This window comes from Vanacampus margaritifer, chromosome 1 (assembly GCF_051991255.1).
Source record: "Vanacampus margaritifer isolate UIUO_Vmar chromosome 1, RoL_Vmar_1.0, whole genome shotgun sequence".
NCBI classification, from domain to species: domain Eukaryota; kingdom Metazoa; phylum Chordata; class Actinopteri; order Syngnathiformes; family Syngnathidae; genus Vanacampus; species Vanacampus margaritifer.
The window spans coordinates 67,384,701-67,410,724 of NC_135432.1; the positions used below are offsets into that span (position 1 = coordinate 67,384,701).

General features: G+C 40.4%; 1 protein-coding gene across 1 annotated transcript; it reads right to left on the reverse strand.

Annotated features, from left to right (window-relative positions):
• Window positions 1-585: 585 nt before the first annotated feature.
• On the reverse strand, window positions 586-18,802 carry exoc3l4 (exocyst complex component 3-like 4). Its single transcript, XM_077563978.1, has 15 exons — window positions 18,432-18,802; window positions 17,060-17,270; window positions 16,168-16,272; window positions 15,240-15,482; window positions 14,636-15,023; window positions 13,466-13,702; window positions 12,415-12,532; window positions 11,971-12,099; window positions 11,512-11,612; window positions 9,847-9,948; window positions 9,562-9,688; window positions 6,852-6,974; window positions 6,616-6,768; window positions 5,342-5,463; window positions 586-3,861 (listed from the first exon to the last, which is right to left on the reverse strand). The coding sequence occupies exons 2-15, from the start codon at window positions 17,241-17,243 to the stop codon at window positions 3,624-3,626; spliced, it is 2,370 nt and encodes a 789-aa protein (XP_077420104.1). The 5' UTR covers window positions 17,244-17,270; window positions 18,432-18,802; the 3' UTR covers window positions 586-3,623.
• Between the last annotated feature and the right edge of the window lie 7,222 nt (window positions 18,803-26,024).

Consider the following 26,024-nt stretch of genomic DNA (forward strand, 5'->3'; position numbering starts at 1 on the left):
AGACTCAAGTAAGTCATGTCCTAAAACACACATGATTGGTTGCCATCTTGATTTGAAGTAGCCATTTTGGCTCCGTAGTAAAAATGAAAGAAAATTTCAAAACAATTCTTCCCTTAAAGCCAGTTCGACTTCGCAGCATGAAACTGTCAGCATGTCTACCAGGCGTCGATCCACAAACAAGCAAAAAAAAAAGTCTCAAGACATGAAGGCTGCCATTTTGGTTTGAAACGGCCATTTTGTGATCATTTTGACCATTTTCAGCGATCCATCAAAGACAAATGTATTCTAATTATTGTCTAATTGGTACCTAATCATGTCAACTAAACAGAATGGACAACGTTAAAATGTCAAACATTTGTGTGTTTTTTGACGTGTAAAATTTGGTCTTATACCACAAAAAAGACTCAAGAAGCATGTGCAAAAAGAGACATAGGAAGTCTGCCATTTTAGTTTGAAGCGGCCATTTTTGTTGGTGCCCCAGGAATTGAACAAAAGAGCATATCAGCCACCAAAGCCGTTTCACATTGTAACACGAAAGTTCAAAATTTTTTTGTCCAAAAGCAAGACACAAGACCAAAACAAATGTCAAAGTATGTCAAACAGATTTCATTTGATTTATTTATGGAAAGCGTCTTGGAGTGCCGTTCAAAAGCACTCTTAAAACGTATCAATGTACAATATTATTTTCTTTCCTTTGCAAACTCTTTCACAAAGGTCGAACAGTCCAAAAAAAAAAAAAAATCCCCGAAGCAATAAGATGACTATGCAGCGTAACGGCCAGATTGTAACGTGGCAGACACATTAAATTGGTTAATAATTTGTCACACTCGATCATATTAACTCTTTGACTGCCAGACGTTTTCATAAAAGGGATGCCGTGGGTGCCAGCCGATTTAAGCATTTTTGACTGATCTTTCAAGGTCCACAGAAAATGATGTGTTTGGACTATGGAAACACACATACTACCATGAAGGATTGGACTCTCATCTTTCATCAGAAAAAAAAAGTTTGTTTCTACCTTATTCCGTTTTTCAGTAATCAACAATAGAAAATGGTTAGTTTCACCTCTGTTTTGAAAAAAACGTCTTTTAACATCTTTGGCACTCCTCCATATGATTTTACTAAACGTTATATAACGTTTTTGGCAGTCAAAGAGTTAAACATTAAGTTTGGCTCCTTAATACATGACGGGAATTTTGATTGAATATAAACTCATTTTGCTTCTGAGGCCATCGATCTTGTGTCAATTCAAGAGTTCGAAGCAAACACGGTGAAGCAGCATCTAGCTGTCGCGCTGCAAATGGAATAAACTGCCAATGGAATGAAGCCAAGTGGAAATGCTTTTCAGCCCAGATTAAAAACTGTGCCCCCCCACCCCCCACCCCCCCACCCCCCATACCCTTGATTAAGGTCTTTGAAAGCAAAATCTAGTTATTGCACTGTAGACGTTATTTTATTAAGTTACTTTTTATGTCTTTATTTCGCTTTTAAATGTTTTATGTCAGCTTGCGTGGCTAATGCGCTATATAACTAAATTGTCTTGCCTTTATTACAATTTTTACATTCATGTTGACAGTTACAAAAGACTTTCGAATGGAAATGGAAAGCAATTTTTTTTTTTTTTAAACACACACAAAAACATCGTAGTCCATCGGATGAAAAATAACATTTGATCAAAAATGATAGCGAGCCATGCTCAGCACTATAAAGTACCACCGCAATGACCAACATTAAAAAGAAACTTTTTGAATGCTTGATAGCCGAGAGGGGAATTTCCTCCATTTTGTGACCTTTGCACTCGCTCGCACACCCCAAAGTTTCACAATGTCTGCGCTCCCAACTGCAAAGTGCAGAAAAAAAGCTCTCGGCTTGCCAAAAGGTCGACCCGCCCTTGTTGTCAACGTCCGCTTCAGTTTAAAATGCCAACTTTATTGTCAAGTGAACCTCACAAAACATTCCAAAGATTGCGATGGTTGGCTTTGCTGACACGCGCGACTTTCCACCCAAAATGAAAAGTGAAAGTATCCCGTGCAAATGAGTTTCATCAGCGGCACAACAGCACAAGCCTGAAGGGGGGGGGGGGGGGGAGGGGGGGGGGGGTCTGGTAAAGCCGCTTTGGCTTTACAGGAAATGAGACGCGTTTATCATGCAAGGCAAACGCTTGCAGGCGCCCGCATGCCGACTACTAGATTAACTCATTCACTGCCATAAATTCATTTTTCTTTTTTTATGATTATTAAAAATTAGGGGCGACAGGCGATCAACATTTTTAATTGTAATTAATTGCATGACGTCACTAGTTAACTCACGACTAATCACAAATTTGATATCTGTTCTAAATGTACAATAAAAAAAATCCAGGTTTTCATACTCTTAACATAAGTAGAATTTTTTTTTTTTTATAGAAATAGTTGAAATGAATTTTGGACGTTTATAGCCGTCAATGGCAGTGAATGAATAAAAAAAGAAAAGAAAACATTATTAAAAATTTGGAGTGTCAGGCGATTGAAACTTTTAATCATAATTAATCGCATGACTTCACTAGTTGACTCACAATTTAACAAAAATTTTACATCTGTTCTAAATATACCCCAAAAAAAATCGAGGTTTTCATACAAAATTGGGAAAAAAAATGTTAAACTAATAGAAATAGTTGAAATGAATTTTTGACGTTTATAGCCGTCAATGGCAGTGAATGAGTTAAAAGCTTCCATGTGACCTTTTGAAACGGCACAACGCAACTTGCTATCATGTTTAAACGTTTTAAAATGTTTACAAATAATAATTAAAAAATATATATTCAAATTGAAAATGTAGTAAATCATTCACGGCCACACTTTAAATTGTATTAACAGCTTATTTTTAAATAAAAATAAATAAAATAAAAAATAATGTTTTCAATATGTAAAAAGTTCAAATAAAAATATATTAAAATTGAAAACTTGGCCACGCATCAGGTTGAAATATTACTTCAAATCTAAACATGCTACTACTTTAATTATTAGAAATGTTCAGAAATTAAAATTGAAACAATTTTATGACGGCCCAATGAAACAAGCGGCATATTTCCATTTCCATTCAAAAACGCCGCGAGAGTTTTTCCACCGAGTGTGAGACGCCAAACACGAGCGTGGGAACGAAGACAAAAGTGAAAGTGAAAGTTTGACAAACCGCAGACAAACGACCGTCAAGTCAAAGTCTTGACGGTTGCACGCGGAAACCTGTTGAGTATAAAAATCTTTCTACAAACGCTCCAATGGACTTTCCACGTAAAAAAAAATAAAACATTTGGCCCAAGAGACGAGGAAGCGATCCCAGAATCCCCACAAGCAGATGTTGACCCACTTTTTGAGTTGCACATGAACGCTTGCAAGGAGTTCTGTTTAAAATGAGCCGCTTTGATTGGCCAAGACTGAAGTTGGCTGTGACCACTCCCACAGCGGCGCTGTTACGAGATCTGGATTTTTTTTTTTTAGCCATAAAAAAAATTGGTGTAAAATTTCAATCCAGCACAAATATTTCTTGTCGTGTTTTTGTGCCCGTTTAAAAATGTTCACCCAAAAAAACAAAGAACGGACTTCCTCCCACGAGGTTCTACTTCCTGCGGCGGATTAAGACTCCAACTATTCGCCGGGAAAGACGAAGGTGAAGCAGAAGAAGGAGACGTCGGACAGGCAGTCGGTGCGAACGGCCGCCTCCATGTCGCGGAAGAGCCGGCGGTCGTCGTCGTGGTGACGCTGCTGGCTCGTCGCCGCGGCGACGGTGCTCTCCTTCAGCTGGTTGAGCCTGTGCAGGATGCGCTGATGCTCGCGACCGCGGAAGACGCCGCGGAACGCCAGCACGGCCGTCAGGTGTCTCCAGCTGCACGCGACGCAAAAACAACATGGGTGATATCAGACAGTAAATAGAAAACTTTGGGGTTTTTTTTAAGTTACACATTAGAACTTCTTCTTTTTTTTGTCAGCAAATTTCAGATACGCCGCCGCGTTTGTCAAGCGGAGAAAAAATGAGCGACAGTCAACGATGCGCTTTTAGGCAAAAATTGAAAAAGCCAAAAATGACAAAGTGACTAATTTTTACATTTGTTTGACAGATTCAAACCGCTACAACTTTGATCTGTGCATCTTATCCCTACTTCAACTCTTTTTTTTTCAAAATAAAAGACAAATTTATGATTTTTATGTTTTTTTTCATCTTATTTCTTTCTTTTTTTTCTTCTTTATCTCCAACTTGAAACGACGACGCTGATCCCCATTGCAATGTTTTTTTTTTGAATTTCAAAATAAGCCTTTTTTTTTCTCCTCTTCCATATTTTTGGAGTGATTCAAACGATTCCAACTTTGATGCTAACAACGACGTTGGCTGCTTTTCCGAATCAAGTGTCAACGCCAGCTTGACATTTGCGTCACCCTGGGGCGCGTCCATATTTCACCTTCAGCTACTTCCTTCTTGCGGGCGGGCTGACAATCGCGCGCTCGCAAAGAGGAAGCTTTTCCTTTGAAGTTCGAACCGCAGGAAAGCGTGTCTTCATGCGTCTTCATTTTGTCTTTTTTTTTGTCTCGGCTCTCCAAACGGGCTCCACTTTCTTTAGTAGATTTGATTCCTTTCCTTTCGCTGTATTTTTCCATAAAAGACAAGTTATTTGTGTTTTCATTTTTTTGATTTTACTTTTAGTTTTAATACAATTTCCTGAATTTCATTTTTATTTCAAAGTAGCTCGTATGATACAATTTTCCGATTTTTTTTTTAACAAAAGAAAGATTTTCCTTATTTTACTTTATTTCCGTTTTTGTATAAAAGTCAATTCCATTGGTTTGCCATATTAATTTTTAATTGAATAAAAATACATAAAAGACATTTTCTAGCAATTTTGGCTTGAGTTATTTTTTGATTTAGTTGAGTATCGTTTTCACCATAAAAGATAATTGCCTTATTTTATTTTCTATCATGAGACAATTTCCTTGACGATTTCATCATTTCATTTTGTTTTATTTTACAATAAGGCAATTTTCTTTTTCAAATTTTGGTTCATATATGGCACTCATTTTCCTTTTTACCATAAAAATTATTTCAATGGGGGAAAAAAAAGGAGGATTTTTAAATGTATTTTTACTTTAACAAAATACATTTTCCTTAAAAATAAATGTAAGACTAAAGTCAACTTGGTCCAAAAAGAAAACATTTGATTGAATTTGACTTGACCATAAAATGTAATTTCCCAATTAATTTTTCACCAATTCTATTTCATTTGACCATCAAAGAACGTTTCTTGATTCATTTGAGCCTAAATGTTGGACGATGATGATGACGATGATGACGACGACGATGATGACGCGCATACCTGAAGTCCGGGTATTGATCCAGTAGCGGCTGCAGGTGGTCTTTGATGTGGTCTTTGTTCTTCTGGCCCACGATGTCGCTCAGGTGATCTCCGACGGGGTCCAGCCAGTCCTCCCGCGACCCCTGACCCACAACGGTCAAAAACTGGATTTCAGCTCGACCAAAACCTACCACGGCTTCTTCCGTTTTGTTTGTTTACAAAAACCGGTCGGCACGCTAACTTCCCCAAAGACTCCAAATTGTCCTTGATGTTAAGGAACGAGTTGTCGTCGATGAATTGGCGTCGACTTGAAATTGTTTGCAAAAATATGTTTGATTCTAAACCGTTTTTTTTTTTGCTTAATTAGCGCCGACTTGAAACGAGTCGGTTCGATTCTCTTGAAAACTCAAAATTGTCTTTGATGATTGTTAAGTTACGTGAGTTTGGACTTCAAGTTGTCATTGATGTTTCCGAAAACAGGAACGACTACATTTTTTTTTTTTTATGTTTGCGAAGCGACATTAGTTTGGATTAAAAAGAAGGCTCTTAATTGTCATTGATGTTTACGGAAGAAAGACTCCAAATTGTCGATGTTTAAAAAAAACCATCCTAGGTTCGACCCTAAATTGTGTCTAATATATTGCCAGCTCTATAAATTTTCATTTTAACTCTTTGACTGCCAAAAACGTTAAATAACGTTTAGTAAAATCCGATGGAGGAGTGCCAAAGACGTTAAAAGACGTTTGTTTCAAAACAGAGGTGAAACTAACTATTTTCTATTGTTGATTACTGAAAAACGGAATAAGGTAGAAACAAACTTTTTTTTTCTGATGAAAGATGAGAGTCCAATCTTTCATCTGGTAGTATGTGTGTTTCCATAGTCCAAACACATAATTTTCTATGGACCTTGAAAGATCAGTCAAAATGATTAAAATCGGCTGGCACTGGCGACAACCCGTTTCGGAAAACGTCTGGCAGTCAAAGAGTTAAATGGTCTTTGTTTACAAAAACACACGTTAGGTTGATAGAAGGCCAAATTGTGGGTTGATGTTAGATGGGTCTGTTAACGGTCTTTGATGTTTGTGAAAGTCTTCAGCGTTGACAAAAACAAGCACTTTGGATTTTCTTGAAAACTCAAAATTATCGTTGCTATTTCTATTAGGTTTGACTTTGATTTTCTTTGTTGATGAAAACGAAGTGGGTTTGGTTTTGTGAACTTTTCACTGAAAGCCCGGAATCGCCTTTGATGTTTCTCACACTCTTTGCCCATATGAGGCCTTTCCCGTTTCCGTTACCATGCGATGGAAGACGTCGGCGAGCTCGTCGCACTGCGCTCGCATCTTGCCGGCCGCCTTGCGGTGCTTGCGGTTCTTGCACGAGTAGTTGCTCTTCATCAGCTGGCCCACGTACTCGCTCAGCACGTGGTAGTGCGCCGCGCTCGCCACTTCCTGCCGCAGAACGTCAGGTGGGCCAAAAGGGGGATGACATGACGCGCTCGGGCGCGCTCGGCGGCGCCGGCGCTCGCTCGTACCTGGCGGTGCGGCGGCCGCATGGCCTCGCAGTCCTGCGCCAGGATCTGGGCGCGAGCGTGCAGCTGGTTGAAGTCGCCGTCGTTTGTCAGCCACTTCCTGGTCATCATCCGACGCAGGTGCGGCTGGAAAGACGGCGAAGAAAAAAACTCAATGACGCAAACGCAATTATGACCCCAAATTGTTTTTCATGTTTTAGGAATGTTTACGTTTGTTTCCATGCTACAAAAACACAAACTTACAGTAACTTTAATGTTTATAAAAACATATACGTTATTGATTTGGATTCTTATGTTGGTTCTAATTTTTATTATTCATATCTACATTTAATAATTTTCATGTCATTTATCTTTCGATTGACTTTTTTAGCATTTCACAAGCATTCAGCTTTTTTTTTTTTCTTTTTTTTTTTAATAAAGCATTCAGCTTTCAGCATTACCTCACAATTTCTCCAGGAATTGCACTTAGGTGACTTTTTCCTGAGTGTCATCGCATGCTCGCTATGTCAATATTATGATTATGAACATGTGATTTATGAGTCGAGGTACGAGGGAGGAGAAAGGAGAAGACATATGATGTGTAATCGTCATCACGGGGCTTTGCCAATATTTTTCTTTCATTGCACTTCCACTTTTTTCCTCCCCTTTCAACCCCTTCCTCTTGCGACATGTTGTCAGTTCTGCTTTTTTTTTTTTTTTTTCTTCAAACAAAGGCTTCACTCCCGTCTTCCTCGTTACGGCACTTGAAATCAAACATGTGCAGCAAGTACGAGCCAAGTGGGATTTCCCAACCAAAACAAAAGTAAAAGCCTTCGCTATCACCGTCATATCACCCGACAACTCCCACAATCAATCAATCAATCAATACATAAAAGCACAACCACTTGATCCCTCCACTAGAAATAAATCAGTACTACAGCTCAGTTGTATTTCACTTTTTTTTAGCACAATTTCCTCGTCATGAGGGCACAGTTGTTAATCTTCAAACTGTGCATAATGTTACAGTGACACACAAAAATACTTTTTTCACTGGAAAATTGCCAGGGAAATTTGGAATGGGACTACGGACACAAAAGCCACATTTGACGAACAGTTTGAAGTAGGAATCGACAGGACGGCCAAATGTTAAAAAAAAAAAAAAAAAAAAAGTTTGAGCAATTTGAATGGGTCAAAAATCGTAAAATTTGAGGGGGGAGGGGGAGAATCTTAATTTTGGGCTTTTATTTAGAAATGGGGGGGGGGCTATAGGGATAAGCTGTTAACATTCTAAAATTAGAACAGTCTGAATGCAGAAATTAGAGGGGAAAAGAAAAACAAAAAAATCGTAATATGGCTTTTATTTTGAAATTTGAATTAACTCTGACTGCCAAAAACGTTAAATAACGTTTAGTAAAACCCTATGGATGAGTGCCAAAGACGTTAAAAGACGTTTTTTCAAAACAAAGGTGAAACTAACCATTTTCTATTGTTGATGACTGAAAAACGGAATAAGGTAGAAACAAACTTTTTTTTCTGATGAAAGATGAGAGTCCAATCTTTCATTTGGTAGTATGTGTGTTTCCATAGTCCAAACACATCATTTTCTGTGGACCTTGAAAGATCAGTCAAAAATGCTTAAAATCGGCTGGCACCCACGGCATCCCTTTTCTGAAAACGTCGTGACAGTCAAAGAGTTAAAAAAGTTTCTTTTTAATGTTGGTCATTGCGGTGGTACTTTATAGTGCTGAGCATGGCTCGCTATCATTTTTGATCAAATGTTATTTTTCCATTCGATGGAGTACGATGTTTTTGTGTGTGTTAAAAAAAAAAAAATTGCTTTCCATTTCCATTCGAAAGTCTTTTGTAACTGTCAACATGAATGTAAAAATTGTAATAAAGGCAAGACAATTTAGTTATATAGCGCATTAGCCACGCAAGCTGACATAAAACATTTAAAAGCGAAATAAAGACATAAAAAGTAACTTAATAAAATAACGTCTACAGTGCAATAACTAGATTTTGCTTTCAAAGACCTTAATCAAGGGTATGGGGGGTGGGGGGGGGGGCACAGTTTTTAATCTGGACTGAAAAGCATTTCCACTTGGCTTCATTCCATTGGCAGTTTATTCCATTTGCAGCGTGACAGCTAGATGCTGCTTCACCATGTTTGCTTTGAACTCACAAGATCGATGGCCTCAGAAGCAAAATGAGTTTATATTCAATCAAAATTCCCGTCATGTATTAAGGAGCCAAACTTAATGTTTAACTCTTTGACTGCCAAAAACGTTATATAACGTTTAGTAAAATCATATGGATGAGTGCCAAAGACGTTAAAAGACGTTTTTTCAAAACAGAGGTGAAACTAACCATTTTCTATTGTTGATTACTGAAAAACGGAATAAGGTAGAAACAAACTTTTTTTTTTCTGATGAAAGATGAGAGTCCAATCTTTCATTTGGTAGTATGTGTGTTTCCATAGTCCAAACACATAATTTTCTGTGGACCTTGAAAGATCAGTCAAAAATGCTTAAAATCGGCTGGCACCCACGGCATCCCTTTTCTGAAAACGTCTGGCAGTCAAAGAGTTAATAGACCAGGAGCAGAATTTCTAAACGAGTTCTGCAGCTGCTCGATGCTCTTTTGAGGAAGTCCAATCGAGTCGACGGGAAATGATATGCAGAAGAAGCAATCAAGGCCCAAAATATTGCATCAAATCAATGAAGCGCTTTTGCACCTTGACGTGATCCTTGAACTGCTGCTGGAGACTTTCCCGGAGGGCGAGCAGGAGCCACGTCACCTCCTCGCCCACGGCCTCCACCCCCCGCGGGCTGGCGCGCAGGTACGAGTCCTCCAGGCGGCGCCTAACACACACACAAGTCCCGAAAAGTGTACACAAGGCGAGTGATTTGCCCTCTCGCGCACATCTGGAGGCGAACAACACATCCAAACATGTCAGCGGGCTCTTGAGATGTGCCAGGCGCTCCGCATCGGGACGGCGCCTTCAAGTCACGTGACTTACTGTAAGTCATGGAAGCAGTTGATGTAGGCGACTCGGTATCGGCTCCACAGCGGATCGTCGGCTCGCAGGGACGAGCAGCGGCGACCAAACTCGGCGTGGAACCTGCCGATGAGCGGCCGTCATGACGCAAAACAAACTATTTCTGATGGTTGCAACTTTTTAAGTAGGATGATTATTATTAGCGATGGCCAAGTAGCGGCAACGTGCGTTGGTAGCAGACAAGTCTTTCTTCCCGATTTTTGTCATCGTGTTTAACTCTTTGACTGCCAAAAACGTTAAATAACGTTTAGTAAAATCCTATGGAGGAGTGCCAAAGACGTTAAAATACGTTTTTTTTTCAAAACAGAGGTGAAACTAACAATTTTCTATTGTTGATTACTGAAAAACGGAATAAGGTAGAAACAAACTTTTTGTTCTGATGAAAGATGAGAGTCCAATCTTTCATTTGCTAGTATGTGTGTTTCCATAGTCCAAACACATAATTTTCTATGGACCTTGAAAGATCAGTCAAAAATGCTTAAAATCGGCTGGCACCCACGGCATCCCTTTTCTGAAAACGTCTGGCAGTCAAAGAGTCAATGAAATGTTATATAGATTATAAGTAAGCATCAGTATTTTGTATCAGTGAGTATTCAAAGAGTGAATAAAAAAAAAGTCTGAAAAAAGTGCTATTTACTATTGAATATTCCTAATGATTATTATTTAGTAGCTTTAGTGCGATAGCCGTGTGCTCCAACTGGCAAAACTGGACTCCACTACAAAATAAACTTGAATATACTGTATTGAAATGATAGGAAGAAATACCAACAAACCATTAACGGCAATAAAAATAAAAACTACCCACCCATCTGTGATAAATTCATTTAAAAAATCATTTAAAAAAGATGAAAACACACTAAAATCAAATGAATATTTGAGGCATAATAAATTCACAAAAAAATGAAAAATTAAGCAAATGCAATCAAAAGAAAAGTACATAACAAAAACCTACATTCATTACAAAAACTCTAATAATAATAATAATAAAATGAATTAAGTAACATTTATTTAGGGACGGGCAAGTATTGATATGGGCCGATACCCGGCCTTATTTTAAGTTATTGATACTTGTTGCAAGTCTTGTGGCTGTTTTACGATCAGGAACTAGAAATGAGGAATTAGAACAATAGAAAGATTTGAGGGAAAATCGCTACATTGGAAGTCCTTAAAATGATCTGCCTTTGGCTTTTTTTGTTTTTAGGAAATTTGATGTACCAAAAGTATTAATGTGATATAATTATTCATATAAGATCATTAATAAACTGAACAATATTTGTATTACAGCCGTAGCTGTCGTGTGAAGTGTTTTCGCAGCAAAAAAGACGGTGACTTATTTTTGTGTTTTGATTGGAAAACTTTCTTCTTGTTTTTAACTGACGTCATGTTCAACTGTTTTACGCACATTTTGTAATGACAACGACTTGAACCGAAGGTCACGTTTTCTCCCTGTTGATACCTCCTGCAAGGCTTTTTGCAGTTGCATGACTAGCTACCCACTTCTTCTTCTTTTTCTTCTTCTGCTTTTGAAAGATGTGAATTTCTCACGTTTGCCAATTTGGAAACATGTGCTTCCACTTTGACCTTGAAGACAAGACTCAGCATGTGTGAGGGACAAAGTGAAGGAACCTCTTGGGGAAATCCTTCAGCTCTCCCAGGCAGGAAGCCAGCACGTCTGCTTCCAGCTCGGCGTCCACGTGGCCGGCGTTCACAACGTTTCCTCTCACTTTCTGCAAAAGAGGACCGTGACAGCCTGAGTGAGTCTGCTGCCCTCTGACGGCTGCGGAGGAGTACTGCAGCCACACCAGAAAAACAACAACAACGACAACAAAAAGTCTCACATTTTAATATATTGCTTATCCACTAGGGCCCGTTTGATATGGATTTTTTTTTAGGCTGATGCCGATTCTGATATTTGGCAGAATAAAATGACCACAGCTGATTAATTGGCCGATTAATAAATACGTTTTTTGCAGATATCGGCAGATTAAATCCTCTGGCCAATCATCGGGCCTTGCTTAAGTTATAACGAGAAACGTATCGGGTTGATAAAATCAAGCCAAAGCAAAAGCAAACGCTTTGAGCGACCGTGCAGATGTCCATGTGGAAGACGGAGGTGAGCAAGTGGTCGTCGTCCGTGTCGGGAGTTTTCCTCGCGCTCCACATCTCTTCGTTCTCCAGCTCCACCAGGCGGTCCAGAGTCGCTCTCATGTCCTCCTGGAACAGGCGCAAGATACACAAATACATAAATGTGTGTTTAAAGTCGAGCTGTCAAACCATTACATTTTTTTTAAAAAATCAAATGAATCACATTTTAGAATTCGGATTAATCACGATTAATCGCCTAATAAAAAAGGCTTTTTTTTTTTAATCAAGGCAAAGCAATAAGGCCACACAGTGAAAGGTTGCCACAGTGCGAGCAAATGAGGAGACGGTTTTCCCTGCGTCCCCTTTCACTATGTGGCCACTCGATGACATCACAGCTGACAAAGCCCAGCCGCGCTTCAAGAGGCCCCGCCCCCCCTCGGTCACCTTGACAGTGCTGCAGAACTTGCGCCTGAGCCTGAGCAGGAAGTGGTCGTCCAGGCGCAGGTCGGCGTCGAGGAGGCTCACGTCGGGCTGGAGGGCGGGACTTCCCAGGATCTTCTCGCTGTCATTGGCAAGCACGTCCGCGGCAGGAAAACGCAAGTCGATGTTGGGAAGAAGCAGAAGCGTGGGAACGTCGCACCGGTTCTTAAAGCGCCTCCTTTTATTTTTTAGACTTTTTTTCCCCTAAACGCATTCCAAGCCTGATCCCGGGAACGCCGTCGTCAATCTTCTGTTGAAAATGTTTCTCACGTTCCTGCTCTCTGACATCAACAATCTTCCAGAATTTTGTCTGTCCGCTTATTTTTTTTTTAGCACAGAAATGTTTTTACGTTACTTAAGACGGCGGAACACACTACAAGGTTAATAAAAGTAGAATAAAAAATAAAAAACATTTTGTTAACAAAATAAAAATAAAAATGCTTTTAATACACTACTGCACCCATATCAAACAAGTTGAGGGCAATGCACTACTTTTGTCTAAATGAAACCCCTCAACTCATTTCAACAGTTTTTGGGGACCAATATCCCACAAGATGGCAGCAAAGCACTACCTTTGTCTCAGTCAAAGCCTTGAACTCAATTCAACATAGTTTGTGGGAATCAATATTCCACAAATTTATGGCAAAGCACTACTTTTGTCTAAATGAAGTTCAGAAATCATTTTAACATAGCTTCTTAGCACAACACTTTGCACTACCTTTGTCTAAATGAGACTCAGAAATCACAACCATTTTCTTGGCACAGCATAGCACAAGGTGGCGGCAAAGCACTTCTTTTGTCGAAATAAAGCCCCCACATTCTACTTTAAAATAGTTCCTTGGCAACGAGATGCCAAATCCAGAGGAGCCTTGAGATAAGAGCGCTGCGATTTACAAGGGTTTTGTGATACAAGACATTCCGTGGACGTCTTTTTGAGACACAAGAAAACTCCACAGGTGGATAAACGACAGCGACGAATTTGATTGGCTGCCGCCACGAGGCGGCGTCGACTGACCTGCGGTAGCGATGCACCGTCCAGTCCAGCAGGGCGTAGAGTTCCTTGAGCTGCACGGCGCGGCCCTCCAGCGTGTGCAGGTGGCGCGTGACGGCGGCGTGGTAGCCGCGCACGTAGGTGGCAAACACCCCGAAGCTGGGCGGGTACGACCAGCGCAGGTCCCGCTTCACCTTCTCCAGATCCTCCACCAGCGCCTTGCCCAGAAGGCCCAGGTGCACCGCCAGCCACGAGGCGTTGCTACACGGTTTACACGATATTACCATCAACTCATTTGCTCCAAAAAACATATGTTCTATTTTAAATAGCACTAGTGTCCCAAAGACGTAATTATACGTTTTTTTGATGTGTGTTTTTTCATGCTAGGCTAGGCTTTGATGCATTCTCTGAACTGCAGGGAACGGTTGAAAATATGGTAGTTATTACAATAACGGCCAGCAGGTGGCAGCAGAGTATAAGAGATCAGCCAGGGCCAAAATGCAATGAGCTCTTTTCCTCAGTGTTTCAAACAGATTTGTGAATAATGATGAAACTTAGCTATATTCTAATGCTAATTGCTGCAAAACGGAAACAGAAGAGACTAACCTTTCTTTTGGTAGCTTCCAATTTTTGATAGCAATAGGACACAATATTTTATACACACAATATAAATTAATTAAATTTTAAAAATGGGGCAAACGATGGCTTCTCAAAAAGCCTCCAACTGCTACACTTGACAGCAAGACAGCACCAGATGGCGCCAAAGCAATACTTTTACAAAAACAGTGACTAGCCGAGTTTTTCAGCGAATAATGGAGGATAAGTTCCGCCCCCCCCAAAAAAAATCTACAAAGGCAAATTTGCAAATGCCGAACTGTAAATATGCGGCCGCATTTGTATCAGTAATGGTATCTTGACTTACTCTTTGGCTTTGAATCCGTTTGAAGTCAACAGTAAGCCAACTTTAGCTACCAGCCAGCTAGGTGGCTAACACTCGCTAGTTAGCTAACGACAGACAAAGATAATAACGATAAGTTACCTAAGAGTTGATCAAACGTCAACATCATTCGGGTGTGCTCAACACTGTCGCTCGTTACGGTTTCATAATTTGAAGTAAGGCGATAAACTTAACTAAAACAATTCAACAAAGCTAACGTTAGCCCATGGGCTAACGTTAGCTTAGCCCCTCCCCACCTGTGGTTAGTCGGCTCCAGGTGGACGCCCTCCACCTTGTCCCGTGCGCCTCGGTCCACCGCCTCCCTCCAGGCGTCCATCCAGCTCCCCTGAAGACCGCCGGGTTCCTGGGCCCGCTTGTCCTCCTCCTGGACGATGCGAGCCACGTGGACCAGGAGTCCTTTGTTCCTGGCGGGTAAGGAGACGGCGGTGCGCACGATGGAGGCGATCTTCCGCCGCAGGTCGGCGTAGAGCAGGTTCAGGTCTTTCTCCTTCTTGGCCAGCTCCACGGGAGAGTCCTCCTGGTCCAGGTGGAGACGCTCCCGCTGGAACTCCGCCCGCAGAGCCAGCAGGTGCACGTGCGCCTCCTCCAGCACCTCCATCTCGATCAGTTTGCTGATCTGCATCACTGTGGACGGAAAAAAGTTGGATTTTAGCAATTAGTTTCCTTTCAAATGTTCAGTCTAGATCTGAGATTTGGTCATCGAATATGATGATCACATTGATCAGTTTATTGATCGATACGTGTGGAAAGACGCAGTCAAATCAACTTGATTGTGATTGCCGTGATGGTGATATTCCCCACTGTCCTTGAATGCAGCATGCGAGCACTTTGCAATCTCACCTGAGAGCGGAACGTGCGGCAATTCGGGCAGCGTGTACGTCTCCTCCATCTCCTCACATGCTTCCTCCTCCTCCTCCTCCTCCTCCTTCTCATCTTCCTCTTCCTCACCGCCGTCCTCCTTGGCCACGCCCTCCTCCTGGACGGCGAGGAAGGCGTCCTGTCGCTTGTCCTTCTTGAATCTTAGGCTGCGACGAATGGACGCGCCCTTCTTCAGCAGAGAATCCAGTCGAGCCATGTTGGGTTCTGACGAAGAGGATCGAAGCAACACACTTCAAAGTGCCAAGCAGACATGCTAACCACTAGTGTAGCATGCTGACGCATCTAAAAGTTATGGAGGGCCGAAACGGCCAAAATTCAAAATAAATAAATGAATAAAAGTGAAAATAAAAACGGATGTAGGAATATAATTCAAAAATTAAATACAAAAAATAGATATGAATAAATAAATAAATGTAAAGAGATTAAAAAAATAAAAATAAATGTGGAAATAAATACAAAAATAAATTTATAAATAGAATTAAATATGAATTAATAAATAAAAACGCTATGCTCCCACATTTATTCATTTCATGCTGCAGACGCTGTGTTAAGATGAAATGTTATTCAAATGAGGGGGCGGTCCTAAGCGTGTCTTGGGTTGGATTGAGAACAAGGATGTCTTGGCTTGTCTTGTCCACTGTCACCACAACTTGCCACTTGAGTAAATTTTTTTTAGTTTATTTCATTTATTTTTGTATTCATTTTTATATTTATTTATTTTTATGATTTTATTTCCATTCATATTTATTTTATATTTAAAAAAAAAATTGATATCCTTTTTTTATTTTCATTTGTATTATTCATTTATTTTTTATTTATATTTATGTTTTGGTCCGCCATAAAAGTCACTTTTGTATCCTGTGCTCTGCGATTGGCATGCAACGCTCACCTGTCCTCGAACGCATCACCGGTCTGCCTTTGTGCGATTGGTCGTCGTCGTCGTCGTCTTTGGTCTGGAAGAGCGCCGCCACGCTCCTCAGCGGCGACGTGACGCCTGACAAAACAACAACAAAGCGAGCAGTCAACGCACGTCCTTCAGGTGACCCGCTCAGGAATGCGCCGATGAGGGTGGCGTGGAAAAAAAAAAAACCATAACAAAAATCTGTTTTTGCCTTCAGCGAGAACGAAAAGCAGGAAGGCAAGGGACGGCGGGACAAGTCATGTGTTGCCGTGGTAACCATTTCAAACCAATCGCAACCAAAAGAAGTCAATGGGCAAATTAAGGCTTGATTGAACCATTATTGTGAAAGTGCTTGCAGGAAGTACAAGTGAACCACTTCCTGATTTCATTCCTCAAATTTGTGGTTATTTCCACTGCAGGAAAATCAGCCTGGAACCAGGAACTTTTGAAGACCCTACTAGGGCAGTTTAAAGAGGTCCAGGAATTTTTGGGATGTAGAACTTTTCTGATTGGAAGCTCTTAATTCCTGGAACTGCAAGTTGCTAAAATCAAAAGTTCCTGGAACAGCTTGGATTAGCTCCAGTGAAGAAGGCTTATCCTGGAACTGAGATCTTGAAAGATCATTGTGGTCTCGGTCCACAGAATCCATTTTCAAAATGTTGTCCCAGACGGAAAGAAGAACGGTTTAACTTCTTTTTAGAGGATATTATGTGTTTGGATGGTTTGAAATTTTGTCTAAATTTAGGGAGAGAGGAGACCCTGCAAAAGGGCCGCTACTTTCAAGAAGAACCTTTGGGACTCAACATTTCTGAGCGAAACCTTTCAGTTCCAGGAACAACAAGTAGGAAGCTCTAAAAGTTCCCAGAACTTCCGGACTCACCAGGAGAATGCGGCGTTCTGACGGGCGTGGATGGCGACTGGTTCTTGGACCCCCTGGGACCCGGCGTGAGCGGACTTTTCTCGGCCGCCAGTCGGATACTATTCCGGAACGTCTCCAGCACCCCCAAAGTCTTTTTGGAGGCGTCCTCGCCGTCATGGCGCGGGGTTGGTGTGCTGGGGTCCATCACTCGGGGCGTCGTGTGCAAGATGGCCTGCAAGCCGACAAAAGTTTAAAGTCTAAAGACACTTTAGAAAAGTGGTTGTCAAAACGTTTTACACCAAGTTACGCCGGCGCACCCTCCCAAAAAAAAAACGTTAAACATTAAAATACAGCAGGATAGTCGGGAAAATCGAAAAACAGAACCTTCCAAGAATAAAGTCCCATTTCTACATGAAAAACTACACATAAATAACGCCATAATATTACTTGCTTGCTTGAGCTCCTTTGATCATTTTATTGTAGCTTAGCTTGAGTGTGGCCAAAGTTGATTTCATGTAGAACAACTTAAAGCTTAGCTTGGCCAACACTGGATTTTTTTTGGTGTTTTTTTTTTTTTGTTTACACACAACATGGCTGCCCGTCCTGTCAACATGGAGTCGTCTCACTTGCAGAACTCGTCCAACGCATAGCTTGCCTCTCATTCAAACTCAAGCTACGGTTGCTATGGAAACGCCAGTGATCGCACACCACATTTTGCTACATTTGCTCAAAGTTATATTCTTATTTTATTTTTGTTACATTATTTTAAGGTAAATTACTTCAATATATATTATTATGAAGGATCATTTATTTGCATAGGATGTTTAGACTTTGGTTTTATTTTGCATGCATTCATTAAAAAAAAAAATAATTAAGTTATTTTTTAAATTATAGTTATATTATAGGTTTTAAAGATAAATCTTGCATTGGGTTATTTAGGCATTCCTTTAAATTCCATGTATCAAAATTTGAAGTGGTATTTGGTATTGGTTATCATTGACCTGGAAAAAAATCTTATTGAACATCCGTAGTATTTTACACGCGATTTTTTTTCTTATCTCTCTCACTGAACGTAATGAAAAATTAATTCAATTAAAGTAATTTGTTGGTAGTTTTTCAAGCTCAAGAAAATAAAACTTTCCAAACAATAATGATAACCTTAATTAAGAGTGCTTTTCAACCCACATTTCAGTACGTTCAAATTTATGATTTGTACAAAATGTCATTTGTTCCCTCGACAACAAACAAAAGTATTATTACGCTCAATAAAAAAAATAATCTAGATAAACATGATAAGGTCGAATCTTAAACTGTCGTTAAGTGACGATATCCAACTGTCTAATCTCGTTTGCGGTGGTTTGAACAAGTGCAACAAAACCACCTCAGCGCTTACCTGCTCAGCTCAGATGGAGGAAGAACAGCAACTCACTTTCTTTCGCTTTTTTTTCTTTCCTTCAGATGCTTTCATTTCGTGTACACACGAAAGAGAGAAAGACGACGTGTCAAATCGCAATGCTTCCAAAAAGTTTTTTTTGGGGGGGGGGGGGGAGAAAGAAAAGAACGAACAGGAAAAACAATGGAGTGCCAAAGAAATGCCAAAGATCACCTTCATGCCTCCAGTTAATCATTACACTCGCGCTCGCGCACGCGCACACACGCAGCGCGTAAAAGTCACTCTCGTGTAGTGTAATTTATTCACGCTTGGCGTTTAGAGGCACTTTTCTTTTTTTTAAATCCTTCTTAGTTTCCATCCTTTCCCCCCTTTCTGGCCTGGAATGTAGCGTTCGAAGCAAGAGTCTGCGTTGCCTTTAAGTATCCTCGGAAATCTCAAGGTCAAAAGTCATGTAAGCGCTTTTTGGGGAGCTCTCAAGCGAAATCGCACCCTTGTGTAAGGTATAGGTGAATGTTTTCACAGGTGATCATTTTGAGAGCGGAAACGAAACTTAAAACTCTTGAAAGTTATTTCAGTTCGAGTGACGGGTCATTGAAGGGATGTCGTGTCGCTGGTGCCCACTAGAGGGAACTATGCGCACGGTATATACCTACGATGACGTCACAGACCTGCTCCATGAACATTGTTTACAATGGACGAATAAAATGACAATATTCATATTTACGAATTGATATATTATAATGACTCCATCTAATAGACCACTTAAGCTTGAAAAGTAAACATTTTGTATTATAATTAACATGTTAATTTTTTTTAGGGTGTTAGCAGTTGATTTTTCTTATATAAATAGTAACTATATACAACAAATAGCTGTACACAATAAGCGGGCAAGTTTTTAAAAAGCTATTATGTCACATTCTAATAACATCATACATTTCTTCTTGTTTTTTGCCTGTAGTTGTGCTCTCAATTGAAAGTCTTTAAAGCCTTTTTATATTCTTTCCACGCTAATCCTGAATGGATTTAACCCTGCAGGAGGTATCTGTATATACATATGGATGTGATAATCTGCCATTATTCGTGTACATTATGGGATGAGCGAGTATTAATTCCCAACAACACCACCAAGTGGGCCTCAGATTAGAGTTCCATTATAAAATGCGTGCGTGTTTGTACGTGTTCGTGCGTTTGCGTTTGTTCATCACGAGGAAATGAAATGCAGATCGTCTTTGTGATTGTCTTGTTGCTCCCCGCTATTTTTCCCAAATTGTGCTCTTTTGGACTTTGCAGAGAGTGTGTGCAAGTTACCGTAGCGATTTTTAGAGTCTTGGCAGATTTTATTTTTCATGTGAGACGAAGAAGAAAAAAGGTCATCTGAGTGCTTATGCAAAAATAGTGTGTGGTGTACAAGTTTAAGATTTCATTAGTTTAATAGCATAATTGTTTAAGTCATTTTTAACTCACTTTCACAATATCAATAAAAAATATATATGAATGCGCTTGCTGTTAATTGTGTTTTTTCTTTATGTCTGTGTAGAGTCTCAATATTTCTAATAAACGCGTGTCCTCTCCTTTACTACAGTGGAGCCCCACATACGCCCAATTTGGATTTACCTGTTCATAGATTTTTGTTGTTGTTGTTGTTAGTTTTTGTGTCTTTTTTTGGTAGGGGGCAACCCCTGTTTTTTTGGGGGGTCAAAAACACGCATTGGATGTTTTTCTGTGTGTGCGTTTTATCTTTCGGGTTTACAAAAAAAATAAATCAAATGCATATCAATGGGCACCAATTATATGCGGATTTGAACTATTCTCAGGTTGGCTTGGCCCCCACCCCCCGCCGCGAATAGCGTGGGTCCACTGTATAGCGTTAAGTTGTAATTTCACTATTCGTCACTAGATGGCAGACATTGCCAATGCCTGATTTAGACAATTATGCTATTAGGATAATAATTTGCGATCGTTGAGTAACCATTTTTGCAAGGAAAACAGGAAGAAAAAAATATATTTTGAACCATCCCCACACAACAGGATAATCGCTCGGGAAAGTGAAAACGCTGGAGTTTAGTACAATTATGATGACATGATGGAACTATTATGTGTTTCCTCTTCAGGAAGTTTGAAGAATTATGAACCAAAATATTGCCCATATTCTGTGATTCTTTTTTTCTATTTCCATTATATCCATGAAGGAAATTTAGTTTTTGGAGGTTCCACTGTAGAAGAAGGCCTCATCATCATCATCATCATCATCATCATGAAGTGCGAAGATGAGCCGAGAAGGCGACAAAGAGGAGGTCTCACTCGGGTGACCCTCAGCGTGCTAAGCGTCAATCACGCCGAAGGCAGGAAATGAAACGGCGGCTAACAAAGATAAGCGACTCGATAAGATGCGTCGCTTTTCATGACTCACACAACCATTGTCCTCTTCATAATCATAATCATCCACAATGTGCTCACAGACCGGCTGTATATTAAACTGATATTATACACGCTTCAGCATTGTAATGTGCGTGTGCGTGTGCGTGTTTAAAAAAAAAAAAAAAAAGGTTTTACCCCGCAGAGTTCTGTGACTAAAATATCTGTACTCCATTTTGCCCCCATGTACACGCTAGCTGTCTCTCCAAATTATTTATTATTTATTTGATTATTATTTGTTACGCTCATCACACGCTGCTTCTCCTTATTGAACTTGTCAATGGCACAATGGCAGAGGACATTTTCTTCTACAAGACAAGACAAGACAAGGCAGCGTTTATTTAGCATATTTCAAACACAAGCTACCTCAATGTGCTTCACATGATTAAAAATACAACATTTAAACACGTTTACAAACAAGAGTTTAAGACATTTAAAAAGCAAAGTACAGAAACAAGAAGTAGCTAACTAAAATTACTGAAAGAATGTACAGTGCAAGAACAAGGGTTTGGAAATTTTTATTTAAAAACGCTTTAAAAGACCACAATCATATATATATATATAATTTAAGATTTAAAAGCCTTACATACACACATTAAAGAGCAGTTTATGACTTAAAAGGGCCACAGAGTTGACTCTTCTTTTATTTATTGCTATTGAGCAAACAATAGCATGATAAGCGATCAGAAATGAATTCTGTATCATTTTGAGCTAAAAACACAAAATGAGGCTAACGATTGCAACGTTAGCAAGACGACCGCTATTTAAAGACACTAATATGATCTGAAAATGTGGTTTCACTTTCGGGTAAACAAGTGCAATGAAAGCATGACGAGTAATCACAGGTTAGGGCTGGTTTATTTTAAGGCAGTAGCTGAAAAAAAAAAAAGGCTAACAATAGCAACATTAGCTAGATTAAAGCTACACAGGCACTAACAATAGCCTAAAAGAAGGTCTTATCTTTTGGCTAATCAAGGTAAAAAGTAAAATGTTTCCAATTAAGACAACCTTATTTAGCTAAAAACACCAAATAAGGCTTACTAAAGCAATATAAGGTGGACAAATGCTACATGTAAGGGTGCTATTGCTAACATTAACATAAACAAGTTCTCAATCTTTTTGCTACTGAAGTTAATGAAAACTGCGCTAGTTAGCAGAAAAGGACTTTATTTATGCTATTCGCTCACAGTAGTTAGTTAGCTAAGAGCATCATAGTAGCACTAAAGTCTTAGCTCAACTAGCTAGCTGAAAACATTGTCACGGTCATTTGGCTTTGTGCTTGTATAAATAAACAGCAACTTCGTTCAGCTACTTGTTGTTTTTGTCATGTAGCCATTGTCAATCCTGTTTTCAGTGTTTAGTGTTTTTTTCCCCACTACAGTATTTATTTTTTTAATGTCTTTATTATTTTAAAAACATTGAATTTAGTTTTTTTTTCTGTAGTACTTTTGTTGTTTCTTTGTTCAGAATATAATTCAGTGCATCCTGTGCTCCTGCCTCCTTTACTGCGCTTGCGTCTTCCACCTTTTGCCACCAACACCAACATTCAAACCCGCGTCCCTCACCAAATAGGTGACAACATGGTCTTCATGTTACTCTTAGCTAGTTGTGCTAACGATAGCTGCACTAGTAAACGGAAAATCAACTCCATTTTTGTCATGTCTGGGAAGATCTGGCTTTGGTTGAGGGCCCTGAGTGGGTTCCCGCCCTTCCGCGGGTTGACCAATCCGGGCCCTCAGCCACTTGTGCCTGGCCCCAGGTGTGACTAGTCCCCCAATTAGTGTGGGTGTATTTAGTCCCCGGGTGGTGATCAGTCGGCGTGGGACCGTTGCCGTTTGTCACGGTCACCCCGGAGTTCGTGCTGTCATTTTGATTTGAATTTGGACAATAAAATACGTCAGTCGAACCCGCACTCCTGCCGTGGCTCTCCTGCCTCCCTGCATTTTGGGTCCTCTACTCCACACGCCGACAGACATCACGCCGCTCCGTGACTACACAATTTTACTTTTCGCTAACGGCAGCGCCATTAATGAGTTAAAACAGCTGCTTTTTTGTTGAGTTTCAAACCAGATTGGCCAATCATCACTAAAACAGCATCTGGCATCATAATGCTACATAGTCTTTACTTTTACTGTATAGGTGGGTTTAGTCGGTGGGTGCTGCTGTTTTGGTTAACAACTGTGACCAGCAATGGGGGGTCTTCTTTCACATCAATGATAGCGGAAGAAACATAAAAGAAAGTCTTGGATGCATTTATATAGGAAGCCCCCCGCCCCACCTTCAACACACACACACACACACACACACACACACACACACACACACACACACACACACACAGCAATGAATAGGTCCGTTAGAGGGATTTGGTCTTTTTTCGCCCTATTGAAGGCTAATTCAGGTTGTACAAAACAAATGAAAAGGGAGGTTTGAGTATTTGGGTGGTGGGTTGAGTTGGTTTGCCGTCAGACGGGGGCCAAGCCAGTGGGGGCTGTGATTGGTCGAGCCAGGGCATTGATGGAAGCGCTTCCTCCTCTGTGATTCCCAAAATAACCCTCATATAAACACGCACACACACAAACCTGAACACGCACACACCGCCTCGATTGCCCCACTCATGATCAAGCGGGTATCCCAGCTGTGAGACGGCCTGTCAGAACTACACACACACACGTGCACAGGCACACACGCACGCACGCACACGCCTCCTCCTCAGCAAAGCCATGTCAAAACATCCTCACACTCTCCTCCTCCTCCAGGAAATATTGCTTTCATCTTTCGTCTTTTTCCCAGCGTAGTCATGATGATGTTGCAAAATGCACTGCAAATTTCGACACAGCACATTTAACATTTTCCATATTGTGTCTATGAGAAGAATATATATATACAGTATATATATAAAAAGCCAAAATATTGGGTTCCTGTAAAAACAAATTCCGTCACGTTCCTTTTCTCTCCGTGACTCATCTGCAATTTCTTGGGGAATTTCTGGCGGGCGGAGCTTCCTGCAGCTCACCCGCTGACCACGACGATGGGCACGGAAAGCAGAAGGGCGGCGCCCGATTATTGACACACTCACGTCACCCGGGCTCGCACCCCCGCCCCCCCCCCCCCCCACCCCAGTCTCCACCTGCAGAGCCGTCCCATGCAAAATTGATCACGATGACATTTACGAGCTTCCGCAGGCCGGGACGTTGCTCACTGACAACGTGAATGATGAATTGCTCATCTAATTATCAACAATTATTATTCATGCTCATTATTCCACTGACAATGAAGCTAAAAATGGCAATTTGTTCAGAGATGATGGATGAATGTTAAGCGAAATCGTGTTTTTATTAAGTAAGAGCACAGCTGTACGGAAACACACGCACGTTTAGTTCTTTGGTGGTGTTATGATGATCCGTTGAAAAATAAGGATGATATCATGCGCCATTTTGCATGCTGAATATTTATTCACGAAAGGCGGCAGACTGGCGACGTGGCGCCATTCTCTGTGCGCAAGAGGACGATGAATAATCGCAGCCATCCGTGATTGAGTGTGGACAAGGTGAGCAGGTACCCTAATGAAATCATTTAAATATGTCCACAATCCGTGTGTCCCAATCGAATTAATCAAAACCGTGTTAGAACATCAGGTCTACCTTGTGCAAATGTTTAGACATGGTCTACTCAGGCGTAGCTTTAGATTGATTATCAGAGGGTGTCCACACTTGCGCAACCTTATTTGTTTTATTTAAAAATCTCAATTGAGTCGTTGCAATGTTGGAAACGTTTTGAAACGACTTAACTTGAATAATTTTTTAAAAATATATATAATGAAAACCTGCCGTTTGAACAGGGGTGTGTAGACTTTTTATATGCGCTGTATTTTCACATTTGTTAGCTGGAAAGCAAAAGCACAAGATGAACTCCTATTGTGATATGCAATAAGTAGATGCGGTGAAATCCAATGTACTCGTGTCGAGCTGAACAATGTCTTGATATTGTGATGGGCTTCGCGCTTGGCGTTTTGGTTCTCAGCGTGGGCGTCCGACTCAAAAGCAGGGAGGAGGCGGAGCTCCCGGCCGGCCGACCGGCTGGCTGGCCGGTGTCCATACGCTAAGTGCTCTTCATCCTCCTCTTCGGCTCACGGCCCCTCGCGCTGATTTTTAATGCGCTGGCCGCTTGGGCACTTGGAGAAATGTGACGGCTGCTTCGCGTCAGCACGCGCCGCACCTCCAAAATCAGCATCGGCGACACATCGCCGTTGCCATCCGCATCAACATACGCAAATATCATCATCGCTCCGCCATCATCTTCGTCAAACATGATCCAGATGGCTTCATATGCCGCCATCAACGTACACATACTTTCAATTAGGGATGGACCGATAATCGGATATTGGGCATTTTGGCGAATATCGGTTTGGGCCTTTCTTCAAAATCTTACGGCCGATAAAAGGTCAAGCTGAAACCATTTTAATCTTTGATCTTTAATAATGCTGCTGACCCTTTCGTTTTTGTTTGAGATTAAAACAAAGAAATTTGTTTCCATTTCACTTTTTAAGATGTACTGAACATTTTTTTTTCTGAAATTAAGAATGAAGTATATTGTCTAAAATTAAAAATAAATAAAAATAATAATAATAATAATTTTGAAAAGTCTGAAAAATTGTTTAAGAAGCATTAATGCTTTAAGATATTACAACAGAGTAGTGTTCAATTCGTCAACACACATTTTTCACCAGACTAAAACCCTCATTAATAAACTAGGACTAAATCAGTATGCATTTTTGCCGACTAATGAAGCTGAAACAAAAATGTATTTCACTTAATAAAAACTGGACTGAAATCTATGGACATTTTAGCTCATGAACAAAAACGAGATGAAAATTAAATAATTGTGTCAAATCTTGTCTCGGCGAATCTGTCACTGTGACACCGTCATGTGACACAAAGTGAAAAAAGTGATCGGTGCTGGATTTCACTTTCCTTTCTTTTCTTTAGTCCTTCCTCGGGTCTCCCGGCGGTGCTGAAGTGTTCGGTTTAGGTGAACGGTATGGGATTTTTTAATAGGTTTTAGGTGAACTAATGAATACACACTCACACACACATACTCACCCACACACAAAATAAAAAAAATATTAAAAAAAAAATATATATATATTTAAAAAAAAGAACAATACTGAGCTCTGCA